Source organism: Hyperoodon ampullatus (assembly GCF_949752795.1).
Source record: "Hyperoodon ampullatus genome assembly, chromosome: 2".
Lineage (NCBI taxonomy): Eukaryota > Metazoa > Chordata > Mammalia > Artiodactyla > Ziphiidae > Hyperoodon > Hyperoodon ampullatus.
In genome coordinates, this window is record NC_136915.1 from 9,235,422 (window position 1) to 9,250,232 (window position 14,811).

At 52.3% G+C, this 14,811-nt stretch overlaps 1 protein-coding gene across 1 annotated transcript; it reads right to left on the bottom strand.

Annotated features, from left to right (window-relative positions):
• Positions 1–7,441: 7,441 nt before the first annotated feature.
• Positions 7,442–12,604, bottom strand: KIAA2013 (the record flags this gene model as incomplete). Its single annotated transcript, XM_079698632.1, has 3 exons — positions 7,442–7,681; positions 8,411–9,264; positions 11,572–12,604. 3 exons carry the CDS (start codon positions 12,602–12,604, stop codon positions 7,664–7,666), a joined length of 1,905 nt encoding a protein of 634 aa, XP_079554758.1. The 3' UTR covers positions 7,442–7,663.
• Positions 12,605–14,811: the final 2,207 nt, after the last annotated feature.

Sequence of the window (14,811 nt, forward strand, 5' to 3'; positions counted from 1 at the left end):
AAAAGCAGATATTAATAGCTCTTTCAGTTAAATAATCACCATTACTGTGTTAGGGGTAGCAGTTACCCGAGGAATGCGTGCTGCCTTATGGGAGGCATACTCTGGTTTCTCTTCAGATCGTATAAATCTTTCGCCTTTTACTAAAGATTTCCGTGGAGAGGAACAATTCTGAGTTTTTACCCAATTTTTTGAGGTCTTGCGTTTGCAAGGCCAATAGTGATGTTTAAAAATAGAATTCTATAGTTTTGGGTTGTTTAGTTTGTGGGCGGATGTTTGTTTAATTTTGCGAGCCATGTTCACTTTCACAAAGAAGTTCGTTAATTTTTAGACTTCTACCGTTTTGAAAATATTTTCAGTACGCGTCTAGGAGTAAACGGCGTTAAACCTACTTAAAAAAAAAAGTGTCGAGAAGTTCGGAGAGTGGAATAGTTGCTGTTTTTGAAATAAAAGTGTTTTCGTTTATGTTCCATGGTTGTTTTTTCAGTGTTAAATGCGGCCCGCGGTGGGAGGGTTTTTCTTAAACTGTAGCGGGCAAGGTTTGGCGCTCTGGGATTCAATAATGGCGGTCAGCGGGTTTAGTTCTTTCGCGTTTTGTAGAATCAGTTTTCCGACCAGGAATCTAGACCCCGTCCCCCGCAATAAAAGGGAGATTCTTCACCAATAACTGTGAGGGAAATCTATAAAAATTTTTCTTTAGAAAGAATTTAAGTATGGATTCATTGTTTCTTCTATAGCGTGTTTGTAAGTATCGTTGTTTTACTCTGTTGAGGTAGTTTAGCTTCAGAACAGAAACTATATCATTTTCGAAAAATACTACTCAAGAAAGACGTTCGCTCACGGTTGTAACACATTTAATAAAACCCGCACGGAAGTGAGTACTTCAACTGATCACAGTGGCTAGAATTCAGCTTTCTGAGCACGCGTAACTGCAAAGGAGGCTGGGAAATGTAGTCGTTTCTCCAGGCAGCCATGACCTTTGCGAGATCCTAGGAGGGAGGAAGTGAATACGTGGGGAAAAAACTAGCAGCGTCTGCCCCAGTAAAGAAAGGAGGGAATCCATCCGCACGTTTCCTTCTTGCAAGTTCCTTTGTTGAGTTTCGTTTTCTTGCCTCCCAGGCTTTTCCCCGTGGCCAGCTCTCCCATACGTGTACAAGACACCTCTGGGAGGCTGTAACGCGGCTGTGGGATCACCCCTTCCCAGGCCCTTTCGATGTTCTCTTGTGTAGAGAACCAGAACCCCTGGCTCAGGCAAGTTGTCCACCGTCTACCCCTGCCCCACTGCGGCGGGTAGTTTTCTTGTCCCCCTAGAAACGCTGCTTTTCTCACGACGAGATCTGGTCAGTGAGAATGTAATACTGGTGACAGTGCTTTCTTGGGCTCTGAAGGCTGAGTATGTATCCAAAGTAGGGGTTTTAACTTGTTTGTTGTTCACCTTCGGCAAAAGCAACAATCCAGAGTAATGAGCACGCCGAGCAACCAGAGCACTAGATATTATATGTCTCCGGGTGAAAGAGCACGCTGCTCCCATGAAGTTGTCTGGCTGGGGAAAATCGAACTTGAGTCTGTTCAAGACTAGACCTGACCACTCGTTGACAGAAGAGCAGAGCACAGTCGAGCTTGTCTGCATCTCTGCGGGGATGGACGCAATCAGCAAAACCCTGGCTGCGAGGAGCTTTTCAGGGCAAACCACCAGATTTCTTCAACAAATAAATTACAAGAAGAAATGAGAGAGGGAGATAAAAAGGGAATCTATATGTTAAAAGAGAGTTAAAAGAACCCATCTCACCAAGCAGAACTTACTGGGATCCCGGTTTAAACAAACACTATTTTCAGAACTTATCACCTTTATGAGATGTCTTCATTTTTCAATCTGACTAGATATTTGATGATATTAAGGAATTACTGAAGGGTTTTGGGTATGATTATCATAGTGTGCTAATGTTTTTTGTTTTAACCTCTTTATATTTAGAAGTAGCTACAGGAGTATCTACAATATAAACTTTTTTTGGTGGGGGGCACACCGCACAGCTTGTGGGATCTTGGTTCCCTGACCAGGGATGGAACCCACACCTTCAGCAGTGAGAGCGTGGAGTCCTAACCACTGGACCGCCAGTGAATTCCCCGGAAATATCTACAGATGAAATGATATTGTATCTTGGATTTGCTTCAAAATAATGAGTGCAAAGAAAAAGCCCCACCCCCAACTGAAAAAAACAAAAACAAAAGTAAAATTTTGTTTACGTGATGGTTGTTGGACTCGGTAACCCAACACACGGAGGTTCTTTATACTATTAGGTCTACTTTTGTGTATGTTAAACATTATTCATAATTTAAAAGCTTTGAATTTATTTATTTATTTATTTATTTTTTGGCCACACCGCTCGGCTTGTGAGATCCTAGTTCCCCGACCAGGGATCGAACCCAGGGCCCCTACAGTGGAAGCACGGAGTCCTAACCACTGGACTGCCAGGGAATTCCCGGAATACATTTTAAAAACAACTTTGCCGGGGCTTCCCTGGTGGCGCAGTGGTTGAGAGCCCGCCTGCCGATGCAGGGGACACGGGTTCGTGCCCCGGTCCGGGAAGATCCCACATGCCGCGGAGCAGCTGGGCCCGTGAGCCATGGCCGCTGAGCCTGCGCGTCCAGAGCCTGTGCTCCGCAACGGGAGAGGCCACAACAGTGCGAGGCCCACATACCGCAAAAAAACAAAAAAAAAACAACTTTGCCGTTGGTAACATATGCACTTCTTCATTAATAGATCAAATATTGGTATCTAGTGGGAAGTCTCATGATTACCAGCATTTCAAAGCCACGATGAACGTGAGCAATGTTTCAAGATGCCTGCCACCACTGGGCGTGTCATGACTGCATCTGTGATTTCTAGTTGTGACAAAGATGCAAATGTCAAAGTTAATCATGGAAGGAAATGCTGAATTTCAGTTGGAGGTTAGCGAAAATAAAGATTTCTTCCCATCCAATTTTGCAGACCCCCTGAATTCTGTTCAGGGACCCAAGGTTTAGAAGTCCTGATCTGCATTCCCTTGCCTCTAGGCACATAATACAAACAATTCCCCCTTGTATGGGGAGAAGGTTTTGAATTTATCAAAGCACCTTCACACAGAGTCATTTATTTCATGGGAATTCCTAACCATCTTTCTGAAGCTGGAAGGTGTTACTAGACCCATTTTATAGGTGGGAACCTAGAGCGTAACACTTAACCCACTTGTTTGAGGTTACACAATGATAATGACAGAGCTGGAGACAGAGCCCAGGTCCCCTAACTCCCAGCCCACTCCCCACTCTTTCGCATCCAACTCCCAGCTCCAGAAATGCTGCTTAGTTAACTTTTCTTGAAGTTTTCTTTTGAGAGAAGCCACAGCCTTTCTCCTGAGCTCACCTGTCCTCCGTTTGGTCACCTCTCAGGACCCCCTTGAACAGTCACATTGATTCCTGTGGTGCTCGCAGGCAACCAGGACCTCTGATTTCCAGCACTCTCCTTCACATTACTAGCAGAGGTGATAATTAACCTGCCACTGGGAGAGTGTCAATCCTGCAAGATGGTCAGTGACCTCTGGCAAGTCTCTTTCACTGTGTCTCAGTTTCTACTTTTGTAAAACAGGATGATGAACTGTCGTCCTTGGTTTTGGAAGGAGCTGTAAAGATTGGCTAAAATTATGACAGTAACTAGGGGAGAGTAAGTGATTAATCCTTGGGAGAAATTATAATGTTATCATTGCCATGAGTTAGGGCCAGAGCCCACCTACCCCTTGCCTTTACAGGTCAATGAGGTGGAACCATAAATCCCAACTCTCTAAGCTTATTACCTACTTTTTTTCCCTTCCTGGATTCTATGCTCCAGACAAACTGAAGTATTACTGTCCATTGCCTCTTTAAACCTCCCCATTTCTGTATGTCTACTCGGGCTCTGCCCGCTGCCTGGACGGTCCTCTCCCACACCTTAACCTAGGATGTGGGATGAGGGATCTTAGTTCCCTGACCAGGGATCAAACCCATGCCCCCTGCAGTGGAAGCGCAGAGTCTTAACCACTGGACCACCAGGGAAATTCCAAAGATTCACAATGAACATTTACTGAGTCAAATGATTTATTTGAAGCTTCCATCAGCCAAAGTCCAGAGGAGAGGCTCCCAGGAAACACGATTATGAGACTAGGTAGCTTGTTCACGGCGAGGCTGTTTGCTCAGCTCAGCTGAGATGGGCCTCCTTTCTGCAAGGGGAGCAAGTGCCCCTCAGCAAGTGAGGTGATCCACCCAATCACCAGACCCCTAAGCAGATGGCCGGAGGTCAGACCACTGCTGCTTCTTGGGGGTGGGGTGGGGGGCTGAAAACAAGACCCCAAAGTGCAGGTTATCTTGTTCTTAAGGGTTTTTTTAAAGGTCAGGAATCCTTTTAAGAATCTGAGGAAAGCTACAGAAACTCCCCTCACGAAAAAAAAAAAAAAGTGCATACATTTTGCAGTTCCAGGGGTTCACAGGTCACTTGAAGCCAGGTTACGGACACTTGAGCAAAAGAAAAACTCTAAGGTTTTTTTAATCTAAGACCCTACGAATGTCTGGATTTTTGGCTTCTTATCACCCTTGAAAAGTTCCATTCCTCCACTGGAAGAATATGACTGTCTTAGTCCGTTTGGGCTCCTACAGCAGAATACCACACACTGGGTGGCTTATAAACAACAGAAATCTATTTCTCACAGTTCTGGAGGCTGGAAGTCTGAGATCAGGGTGCCGGCGTGGTCGGCTTCTGATGAGAGCCCTCTTCTGGGCTGGAGATAGCTGTCGTCTCTCTGCGTCCTCACACGGCCGGGAGAGGACTAGAGAGCTCCCTGGGGTCTCTTGTATAATGGCACTAATCCCATTCATGAGGGCTCCACCCTCATGATCTATTCACCTCCCAGAGGCCCCACCTCCAAACACCATCACATTGGGGGTTAGGCTTCAACATGTGAATCAGTCCGTAACAACACCCACAGGAGAATCCAACTTCCTCTTGGAAAAACCTCCAGAGGAGCCACAGACCTCCTGGTTAGTGTCTTAACCTGAAGCAAAACTTGTGTTTGGGTAGTTTATTTAGGAAGAGACCCCAGGGGACAGCAGGGGGAGGCTGGGGGAGGGTAAAATGGAGGGAGGGAAACTGAATCAAGGGTGTCTTCCCAAGTTCTTCACCACTGTGGGCAGTGGGGGGCCTGATCTTGACGTCTGAGGAGCCGTGTAGAATGTGTCACAGAACTGTCCGCCCAGGGGACGGCGGAGGGAGCACTGGTCCACTGGCTCCATCTCTCACGGGAGAAGGGCTGCCCCTAGCAGCGATATCCTTGGCCTGCTTTGAGGCTACACACATGCTGAGTGCAGAGCAGCTTCCTGAAGTTTAGAGAGAAGGTGAGGTCAGATGCTGCCAGGAACCCGCACCTGGAAAGAGCTGGTGGCTGCAACCACGGCAGGAGTGAAAGGTGGCCTGAGAGGACATGAGATGGGGCACGAGAGGCCAAGGTGCCTGTAGGTTTTCAGGGAGTTGATACATTTCCAAACCAACTTTTCAGCTGTTGGGAAGTGCTGGGTAGTATGCAATTCCATACCAGGTGTCTACCCCTGAAAAGCAACTGGACCAAGCCTCTTTGTGCATCCAGCCCAAGAAGAAAGCTCCAGTGCATTACTGGACCGTGAGAGGCAGACCCACTAGAGTTAGTGGATGGCCTGCTCCCAACTGAGGCTGAACTGGAGTCATTGCAGAGGCTCACGGCAGACACCCAGCCGCTTTCAGAGTGGGCTGATGTCATCCCAGAGGGCAGGAGCAAAAGCATTACCCCCCCCATCCTGCGGGAACCATCAGAGGAGTGTGTGGGGAGAGAGCATGGGGAGAAGCAGTGTGGGGGCTGAGAGAGAGGCTGGGCTGACAGCGAGCCCCAGTTTGCATCCCAGCCTGGGCTGCTCGGCCTTGAGCACATTTCCTCATCTCTCAAATTGGCATCTTAACCCTTAGCCACCTCCTCCCCGCATGAGGCCGTGTTGATGTAAAATATGTTAACACACATGCTCGCTTCAATGACCTATAATTCGCAAGTGTTCATCTACTGAAATTCTAGTCGTTGGCTCGGTATTCTCCAGGCACAGGTACATGGGTTCGTGTTTACATGTATGGGAGCCCACGCCATGCCTGGTTCCAAGTTAACAGGGTGAGTGGGAGCCATGAAGCGCTGCTCCTGTGGTCAAGTAACTTCCAGTTGAATGCAGTGACTAGAGGGCATGTCACGCCAGACACCACAGTCCACCACACCCTGCCGCCAGCCAAGGGTCCCTGGCCAGAAGCGGGAGGCACCCTCAGAGCAGGAGTGGAAGGCGCACAGGACTGGAGCGACAGCAGCAAACCAGAGCAAGTTGTAGAAGAGCCTGAAACCCTTGTGTACTTTCTCTCCCAGCCACCTGCGGGGGCCGGACACTCGGCAACTTGGCAAGCAAACCAGGCTTCCTGGTGAGCCAGGCTGCTCAAAACGCCCATCTGGGAAGCCAGGGAAACCACCAAGACACTGAGGGTGATGGTCCACACCCAGCCCGGCCCCTCTTTGCTCCATTCTCCCCACAAAGGAAGAACTCAGACCTTAGCTTCGAGAACAATCTGCAGGAGGCCCACTCAGGGTTTTTCCTGCCCCCGGTCCTATGGGCAGCAAAACCGGGGCAGGCAACTCTCTTTAGGGCAGGCAGGGGGAGAGGCGCTGCAGCAGGAAGGGGCCAGGGTAATGCTCCTCGAGCAGCCCACTCAGCTGGGACATGCAGCAATCCCCCAGGTGGGCAGCACGGGGGCCACCTCCACAGCCTCTGAGTGGGCTCCTCTGAAGAGGAGAGGATGTGGGAAAAGAATACTGTCACCACAGCGGGGCCTTTGCTTCGGACTCTACCCAAAAGCCTGGTGACCGAGGAAGGTCTGATGTCTCCAGAGGTCTCAACCACACACAAACCGGTCGTGGAGGTTTGAAAGAGATTTATTTAAAAACAGAACACAAAAAAAAGCTTTGGTATTCCAAAACCCAACAATCATCCATCACTAGAAAGTTAAACACCTCCCCTAAAGCCCAGAGGTACAAAACCACAGATCTCCACAGGCTCATGATAAGAAAGACGCAATGTGCAAACCCGAGAGTGACAGAGACCCACCCCCTCCACGCAGGCGGCGTGCGGGCCTCCAAACCTCCCGAGGTGGTGCATATTGGAAATCACTGCCAAGATTCCCTATCGAGGGCGGATGCAAAAGCCATCCAGCAAAATCTCAACAATAAATTAAAAATTCATTCAAGAAAGAACACATTAAATTAGGAAAAGAACACATTTTTTCCTAGACAAGAGTCTTTTCAAAAGAGGGTCTATTTCCTGGGACAGAGGAAAGGGGGAAAGTGGAAAGAGCGAGTTCGATTTCAAGTATTTTCCGTACAGGTTCACTTTATTGAGTCGAAAGCTTACAAAAAGTCCAGCAGCCCCTCCCCTCCTGCTCCCCGATGCAAACTCCTGAACATCCACACGCACTTCCGAGTCACTGGTGTCCCCCAACAAGGCACAAAAGGCTGGGTGCTTTCAAAGGATCCCTTGTTCGCAGCAGCAGGACTTTCAGTGCTGGGTGTCTTGTGCAAGTGGCGACTGAAAGCAGGACTGATGCCACTCAGACACTGGGATCTTCCTGTTCAATCAACAAGACAGGTCGTTACTGCTCACGCCAACCCCGGTGGACAGCTACAGCAATCTCAAGGGAAGCAGGCGATGGAGACACCCTGCTGGCACCCCACCCAGGCTCCGAGCCCGCCTTGCTGACAGCGCTTGGCCCAGGGACGGGCTAGAGCTGCCACGGACTCGGGGGCCCAGGCGCCTCCTTAGGCAGGTGCGGCGAGTTCACGGGCTCTGCTCTGGCCAGGCCCGGCTGGAGGGGCGGGCAGACGTCACTGGGCAGGACCTGTGAAGGCAGCTTGGCCTGTCTCCCTGATCAGCTGGGAACCACGGGTGAATGGGGATATGCCAGATTAAGAGCAGAGAAGCCCACCACCTAGCAGGGAGAAGCGGCTCGCCCGCCTGCTTGACAGAGGCTGCCAGATCCATGCGATGCAAACGCAGACCCTGTCCTGTGACGGCCACCCGGGAAGGCGGCCTGCACATTTCCCTTTGATCTGACTTTCCGGGTTCTTCACGCTTGAGGAGCTCAGACCTGCCTCCGGCCCTTCTCCCACTCCTTCAGGTCAAGTGCTACTTCCTTCTCCAAACCAGAAGCCACAGAGCCCCTCTCTCCTGAGTCCGGGCTCTTTAAAGAGTGGGAGCACAGAGCTGGAGCTTAACGTACCCTCCACCCCACTACACTAGACTCGGGACAGAACGCGAGGCCAGGGCCCCGGGCTCCGGAGGCGCAGTGGCTTTATACCTTACTCCTGAAGAGGGGCTTGGCGCCAGGCCCACAGTACTCGTTGTAGATGAGCTTGAATAGGAAGAGGTGGAAGAGGGTGATGAGGGAGGCCACGCTGAACCAGAAGAGGAAGGGCAGCCCGGGGTCCTGCTGGGCCATGTGCTCGTCGTGGGCCAGGATGGCCTTGAGGTGCAGCGTGTGCCGCAGGTCCTGCAGGTGTGTGAGGTCGGTGGAGATGTAGAGCAGCGGCGTGATGGGCTGCGTCACCATGACCGAGAAGGTGTGGCCCTGGGGCGCCGAGGTCAGCTCCACAGGCTCGTCCAGGCAGCCCGCTTCGCAGGCGTAGATCTTGACGAGCTGGCCGCGGGACTCCACAGACACGTGCAGGTACGGCTTGCCCTCGGGGTCCGCCAGCACGGCCAGGTTGATGTGGTCATTCTTGTAGCGGATGCCATGCAGGGCGTAGCTGTTGTGCAGCACGTCAGGGTCGGCCTGGAACTGGAGGTGGTTCTCGGTGAACTGCAGGCCGCCGAAGCTGAGCACCATGCCCTGCAGGATGCCCGGGGCGCCTGCCCGCACCAGCCCCTTGCAGCCGCGCTTCTGCAGGGTCAGCCTCCACAGGTCCCAGAGCTGCAGGATCTGCTGGATGGAGGACAGGCGGCCCGGCCAGAGGTTCCCGGCGTGCATGGTGGCGTGGCCGCTGAAGCAGTGATCTTCATAGTTGAGGGTCGACTCCATCTGGTCCCGCTCCCTGTGGCTCAGGTCGGGGCTGAGCAGTGGCGCGGGGGAGCAGGAAAGCATGTAGTACAGCGTCAGGTTCACGGTCAGGCCTGATGGAGTGTGGGCATCAGTGATCTTCTTCATTTCCACACCTGTAACACCACAGAGGTTGTACATTAAGGAGGAATGGCATGGCCAAGAGGCTGAGGTTATGAAACAAAGATCAAGAGCAGCAGAGACACGAAGCTTTTGTCCTCAGGGATGAAAGCAGCAGCTCCAGTCTCCCACGAGTTCGGGAGAACAGCACCCTGCCTGGCTTCCTCACGTGACCGCCCTGAGCCCTCTGGGCCTGAAACTGAAAATTCCGCCAGTGGGGCTCCTGCCAGAGCCCAGAAGAACACAGGTTTAGCCAAGCCTAGGGCGCCAAGTAAAAAGGCCAGTTCCCAGACTCCAAGAACTGTCATCAACGCCCTGGCCAGTCGTGGGCTGCTTCTCTCTCACCGGGCCTGCAGCTTTAAACAACATCTGAGCACAGGATTGCCCAGATTTGTATGAGCTCTAGACTCAGACAGCTCACCGCCCACGTGGTGTCTCAAGCTGGATGTCTGACAGGCATTTGGAAACGGACAAGGTTTGATGAATCCTTCCAGCCCCATGCTAATCCTTCCCTAAATCACCTCCAGACACCCGCTGGGGCCCTCCCCCCAAATCCAGGAGTCACCCTCAAGTTCTCACTCCCCACAGCCAGTCCACAGAACGCCTGGTGGCTCCAGCTGCAAGTTTCCGACTCATCCACCCCTGCTTCTATGGTCACAGCTCTGGTCCCAGCCACCGTCCTCTCAGCTGGGCTCCTGCCAAAACCTCCTATCTGGCCTCCACACTCTACTTCCCCTTCTCCCCCACACTGTCTACACTCTGACACAGCAGCACCGGGACCTTTAAAAATGTGCACCAGATGGTGCCTCCACCCTGCCTCCCATCTCACTTAGAATAAAATTCACTGATCGCACCAAGGCCCCAAGGCCCTTTACTCTCTGGCCACTGCCACCCTCCCCTGGCTCACTACCCGCCAGCCACACTGGCCACTCAACCAAGCCCGCCCCTGCCTCAGGGCCTCTGCCCTGCTGGCTCCCTCCAGACCACCACACAGCGCTTCTCCTAGCTGTGTAGGCCTCGGCTTCTGCGATTCCTGCTCAGAGAGGCCTCCCCGACAGCAGAGCTACACACTCAGCCCCATCCACTGCAGTCACTCACCCCCAAGCACATATTTTTATCTTTTCTCCTTACAACGCTTGAGCCTAAAAAGCTATCTCGCTTTTTTTATCCAAATTTTCGCTTTCTAATATCTGTCTTCCGCCCGCCCAGAATTTAAGAACCATGAGAACCGGAACTTTGTTCTGTTGGCTTCCGTATGCCCCACGTGAAGAACGCTTTCTGGCAGAAGCATTCGATAAATACTTGACTAAATTAAAGACTCTTTGAGCAACTAAGTTTAAGGATTTAGACAACTAGAACCCTGGAAACCAAAATCTCTTAATCTCTCTCTCCTCTACACTAGGATTTCCTTTTCTTAAGCAGTCAAGGGGGCGAAGGAGTTTTCAGTTGACAGGAGCATCCCACCTGCTGAAGAGATTCCACTACCCGCCCCACCCCCGCCATGAAAAAGCTGAAGCCACAACAGCGAGGCCACAGCTCAGGCTAGCGGGAGTCATGTCAAGAAGCCCATGCCCAGGGCTTCCCTGGTGGCGCAGTGGTTGAGAGTCCGCCTGCCGATGCAAGGGACACGGGTTCGAGCCCTGGTCTGGGAAGATCCCACATGCCGCGGAGTAACTAAGCCCGTGCGCCACAACCACTGGGCCTGCGCACTAGAGCCCGCGTGCCACAACTACTGAGCGCGTGTGTCACTACTGAAGCCCGCGCGCCTAGAGCCCGTGCTCACAACAAGAGAAACCCGCGCACCGCAACGAAGAGTAGCCCCCCGCTCACCACAACTAGAGAAAGCATCCGCGCAGCAGCGAAGACCCAATGCAGCCAAAAATAAATAAATACATTAAAAAAAAAAAAAAGAATCCCAGGATCGGCCAGGCCTCTGGCTTATCCTTTACCAACTGACCTCCCAAACCACGCTGCTCAAATAAGGCTTCAGCCACAAGAACGAATAACAATAAGACCTGCCTTTGCACTCCTCTTCCACGACAATCTCATAAAAGTCCTCTGAGGTAGGTGCTACTGTTATTATTGGACACAAGCCCAGAGAGCGTAGGGGTCAAGGTCACACAGCTACTAAGTGGTGGAGCAAGAGTCAGCCCCAGATCAAACGCCAAGCCCAAGTTTGAACCACCCCGGGAACCCCCCCTTCAGTGTCACCTCTGCAGACTCTGCAGGGGCATCTCCAGGGTGGACCGTGCTCACCCTGGTGCAAGGTGTGGACGGTGGACCAAGCACTCGCCAGGCCTCACCTGGGCTGAAGAGCTGGGCCCAGAGGCGCTGGTGGTCCTGAAGCAGCTCCGCCGCCGGCATCTCCAAGAGCTCCAGCATTTCCTTCCGTGCCAAGTCCTGGAGCACCTTGAGCTCCTTGCCTGCTTTGCTTTTGAGCACCTGGGGGTTAAGAGGGCCGGAGACGTGCACCACCCACAGCACAGTCTCGTCCAGCTGCGTCTTGGGAGCCACTTGGAGACGGTTCACTAACTTCTTGGCGGCCACCACCATCAGGTGCACCAGCCCCGTGGGAAAAGGCGGGGACCGGCCCGAGTAGAGGAGGAACTGATGGTCTCCAACCTTCTCCAGGGTGCTGGTGAAGGCCCTGGGGACCGGGCCGGCAGTGGGCCCGACAGTCTGCAGCGCGGCCACGCGTTCCGTGGGGTTGTTGAGCTGGATGCGCTGCAGATAGACGTGGGGTCGGCCCCGGTGCGCCAGAAAGTCCTCTTGCAGCAGCACGCAGTCTCGGCCGGATCCCGTGACGAGGCCGGAGGCCGAGGCGGGGCCCGGGCCGGCGGCCGCAGGGCCGGGGCCCGGAGTCCCGAGCTGCAGGCAGCGCACCCGCCGCAGCAGCCCTTCCCGCAGCAGCAACAATGACTCTCCAGCTTCAGAGAGCACGCTCAGCGGGCGCAGCTGCACGAAGGGCACGAAGTCCGGCGCCACGGCGGGCTCCCGCTCCCCAGGGGTCACCCACAGCCGGTTGGCGACCACGTCCAGGGCCAGGAAGCCGTTGGCCACCAGGGCCGGCACTCCAGGGCCCAGCGGTACAGCCTCGCCCCGCTCCCGCAGGCCGCGCCACGCGCGGGTGGCTGCCTCCAGACAGGCAGAGGGCTCGGCGGCGCCCGGCTCGCCGCGGGGCCAGGGCAGCAGCTGCAGACCGCCCGCCGCCCGTCGCGCCCCGGAGCCCGCGAACCACAGAAGCAGCACCAGGAGGCCGAGCAGGCAGAGTAGGCGGCGGGCCCAGCTGCTCGACAGCAGTCCCGGCAGCCCCTTAAGCCGCTGCTGCAGCCACATCGGGCCGCCAGGCGCGGGCGCGGCGCGGGGGCGGCCGCCGGGCCCGCCGCCCAGCCCACCGGCCCGGCCGCCCGCGCCTCACTCCCGGGCCCGGACCGCGGCGCCCACCCCAGCCCCCGTCACAGGCGCCGCGGCAGCCGCCACAGCCACTTCCTCCTCCTTCTCGGTTGCCTCCGGCCGTCAAACGACGCGGGCCGTCAAGCGCCGCCTACTCTTTTGCGACAGATGGAAAAGGGGAGGGCGGAGGGAGGGGAGAGGGGCGGGCCCGGGAGAAGGAGGCGGGGCCACAGCGAGGAGGGGGCGGGCACCGCCGGGGTTTGGAGCACCAGTTCTCGGGCCTGAAAAGTCAAGTCCAGAAGAGGAGAGGGGTCAGCGGAGGACTGGAAGCGGCCAATTCATGGGAAATAAAAACAGAAACGAAAAAACCCACCGCGCTAGCCAAACCGAACACGTGTTGGGCCCCATTCGCTACTAATGTATTCAACAACAGCCCCAAGATTTTAAAAAAATAATTTAAAAACTTTTTTTCTGTAAAAATGATCCTCACTGCAAAAAAAAAAAAAAAAGACTTAGAACAGTACAGAACAGTACCCCTCCAAAAAAGAAAGAAAGAAAAAGAAAAGTAAGCACTGTCAACCAGACTTCCTAGGATATATTTTGTTGACAACTCTTCCAGACCTGTCTGGCTGCATGTACAGCATATAGGACACAAATCAGGCCCAGGACTGTCCATTTCTCCACCACACCAAGTCGTCTTCTTGATGTCAACCGTGAGTCTTAACTTATTAAATAACATAAAACCCTAAAGTCTCATGCTTGAAAATGCTTTTAAATTGTGTATTATCAATGCAAAAGACAAATTTTGTTTTGTTTCTCGGAAAAAACTTCAATTTGAGCACAGGGGCAGACAATGGGGCGATTGTTTCCGCTTTAGTTTCAGGACATTCCAAAGCCAGACAGTGCTTCCCAGTTGTTGAAAATTAAATGGTCATTTGAGGTGGCTTCTTGTGAGCTGTGAGCAGACACGTGTGTTTGCCAAGTCTTAGGGCCAGCACCCTATAAGAAGGCAGCTGTCCAGGTGATCCTACAGTATGCTTACCTTCTTTTTTTTCTTTTTTAAGATCATTATCAAAACATACACACAAAATTCTTAATTTCCACCAGGATTTCACAAACCCCACAGAGTAACTTCATGGATGTGCAGGAATCCATAACCTACAGTTAGAGAGATAGGATCCATCCAAGCCCCTCAGGGAGGCAGAAACACTTGGGAGGCACAGTGAGATGAGAGCAAAGGACTAAACCAGGCTTGATCCCACCTGTGAAACGGGGATGACCAGAGAAACTGCCTCTCAGGTTTCTGAGGAATAAGTAAGTTAATACAGGCAAAGCAAGCAAGGTGCATGACATGGGGTAACAGTAAACGTAAACCCACATAATTATTTTTCGCTATTACGAATGTCTGGGTAATAGACATATACCTTGGCCTACTTTTGAGACTGTTTCTGGGGGAGCAATTCCTGGAAGTAGATTCCTACGATAAAGAGAAGGTTCATGCTGGTGCTCTTAACTCCCTTACCACTCTCAAACACCCCAGGGGAGGGAATCATAGCCCACAATCAGCAACATAGCCACAACAAAGCCAGGAGGTCAAGGGTAAGGACACTGGCATGAGGCTGCCTGGGTTTTGAATCTTGGCCTTGCCCCTTGCTAGCAAGTCAGCTAACTTCCTTGGGCCTTGGTTTCTCCATCCATAAAATGGGGATCATGAGACAGAGTAGGATTGCTCTGAGACTTCAGTTAGATAAACAAGTTAAACGCTTAAAATAACCATTCACTATTTAATTTATTTTTACTAGGAAACAGGAAACACATGTACATGACACAAAATTCAACATATATGAAAGGGTGAAGAGTGGCCATTAAGTCTTCCTCTTTCCTGGAGCCCCAGCTAGTCAGTTCCTCTTCCCAGATGCAACCACTGCTTCCTGTTCCTTGGATGCTCCTCCAGAAATTCTATTCACTTACAGATATACAGCCATATAGACAGAGACCTATATTTTTCCCTTCACAGAAATTGTAGCATATTATATACCCTTGTATATTACTTTTTTCATTTAAGGGAACAGCTTGGAAATTCCATTATTATTATTATTATTATTATCATCATCATCATCATCATCATCATCATCATCATCAAAGGGGTT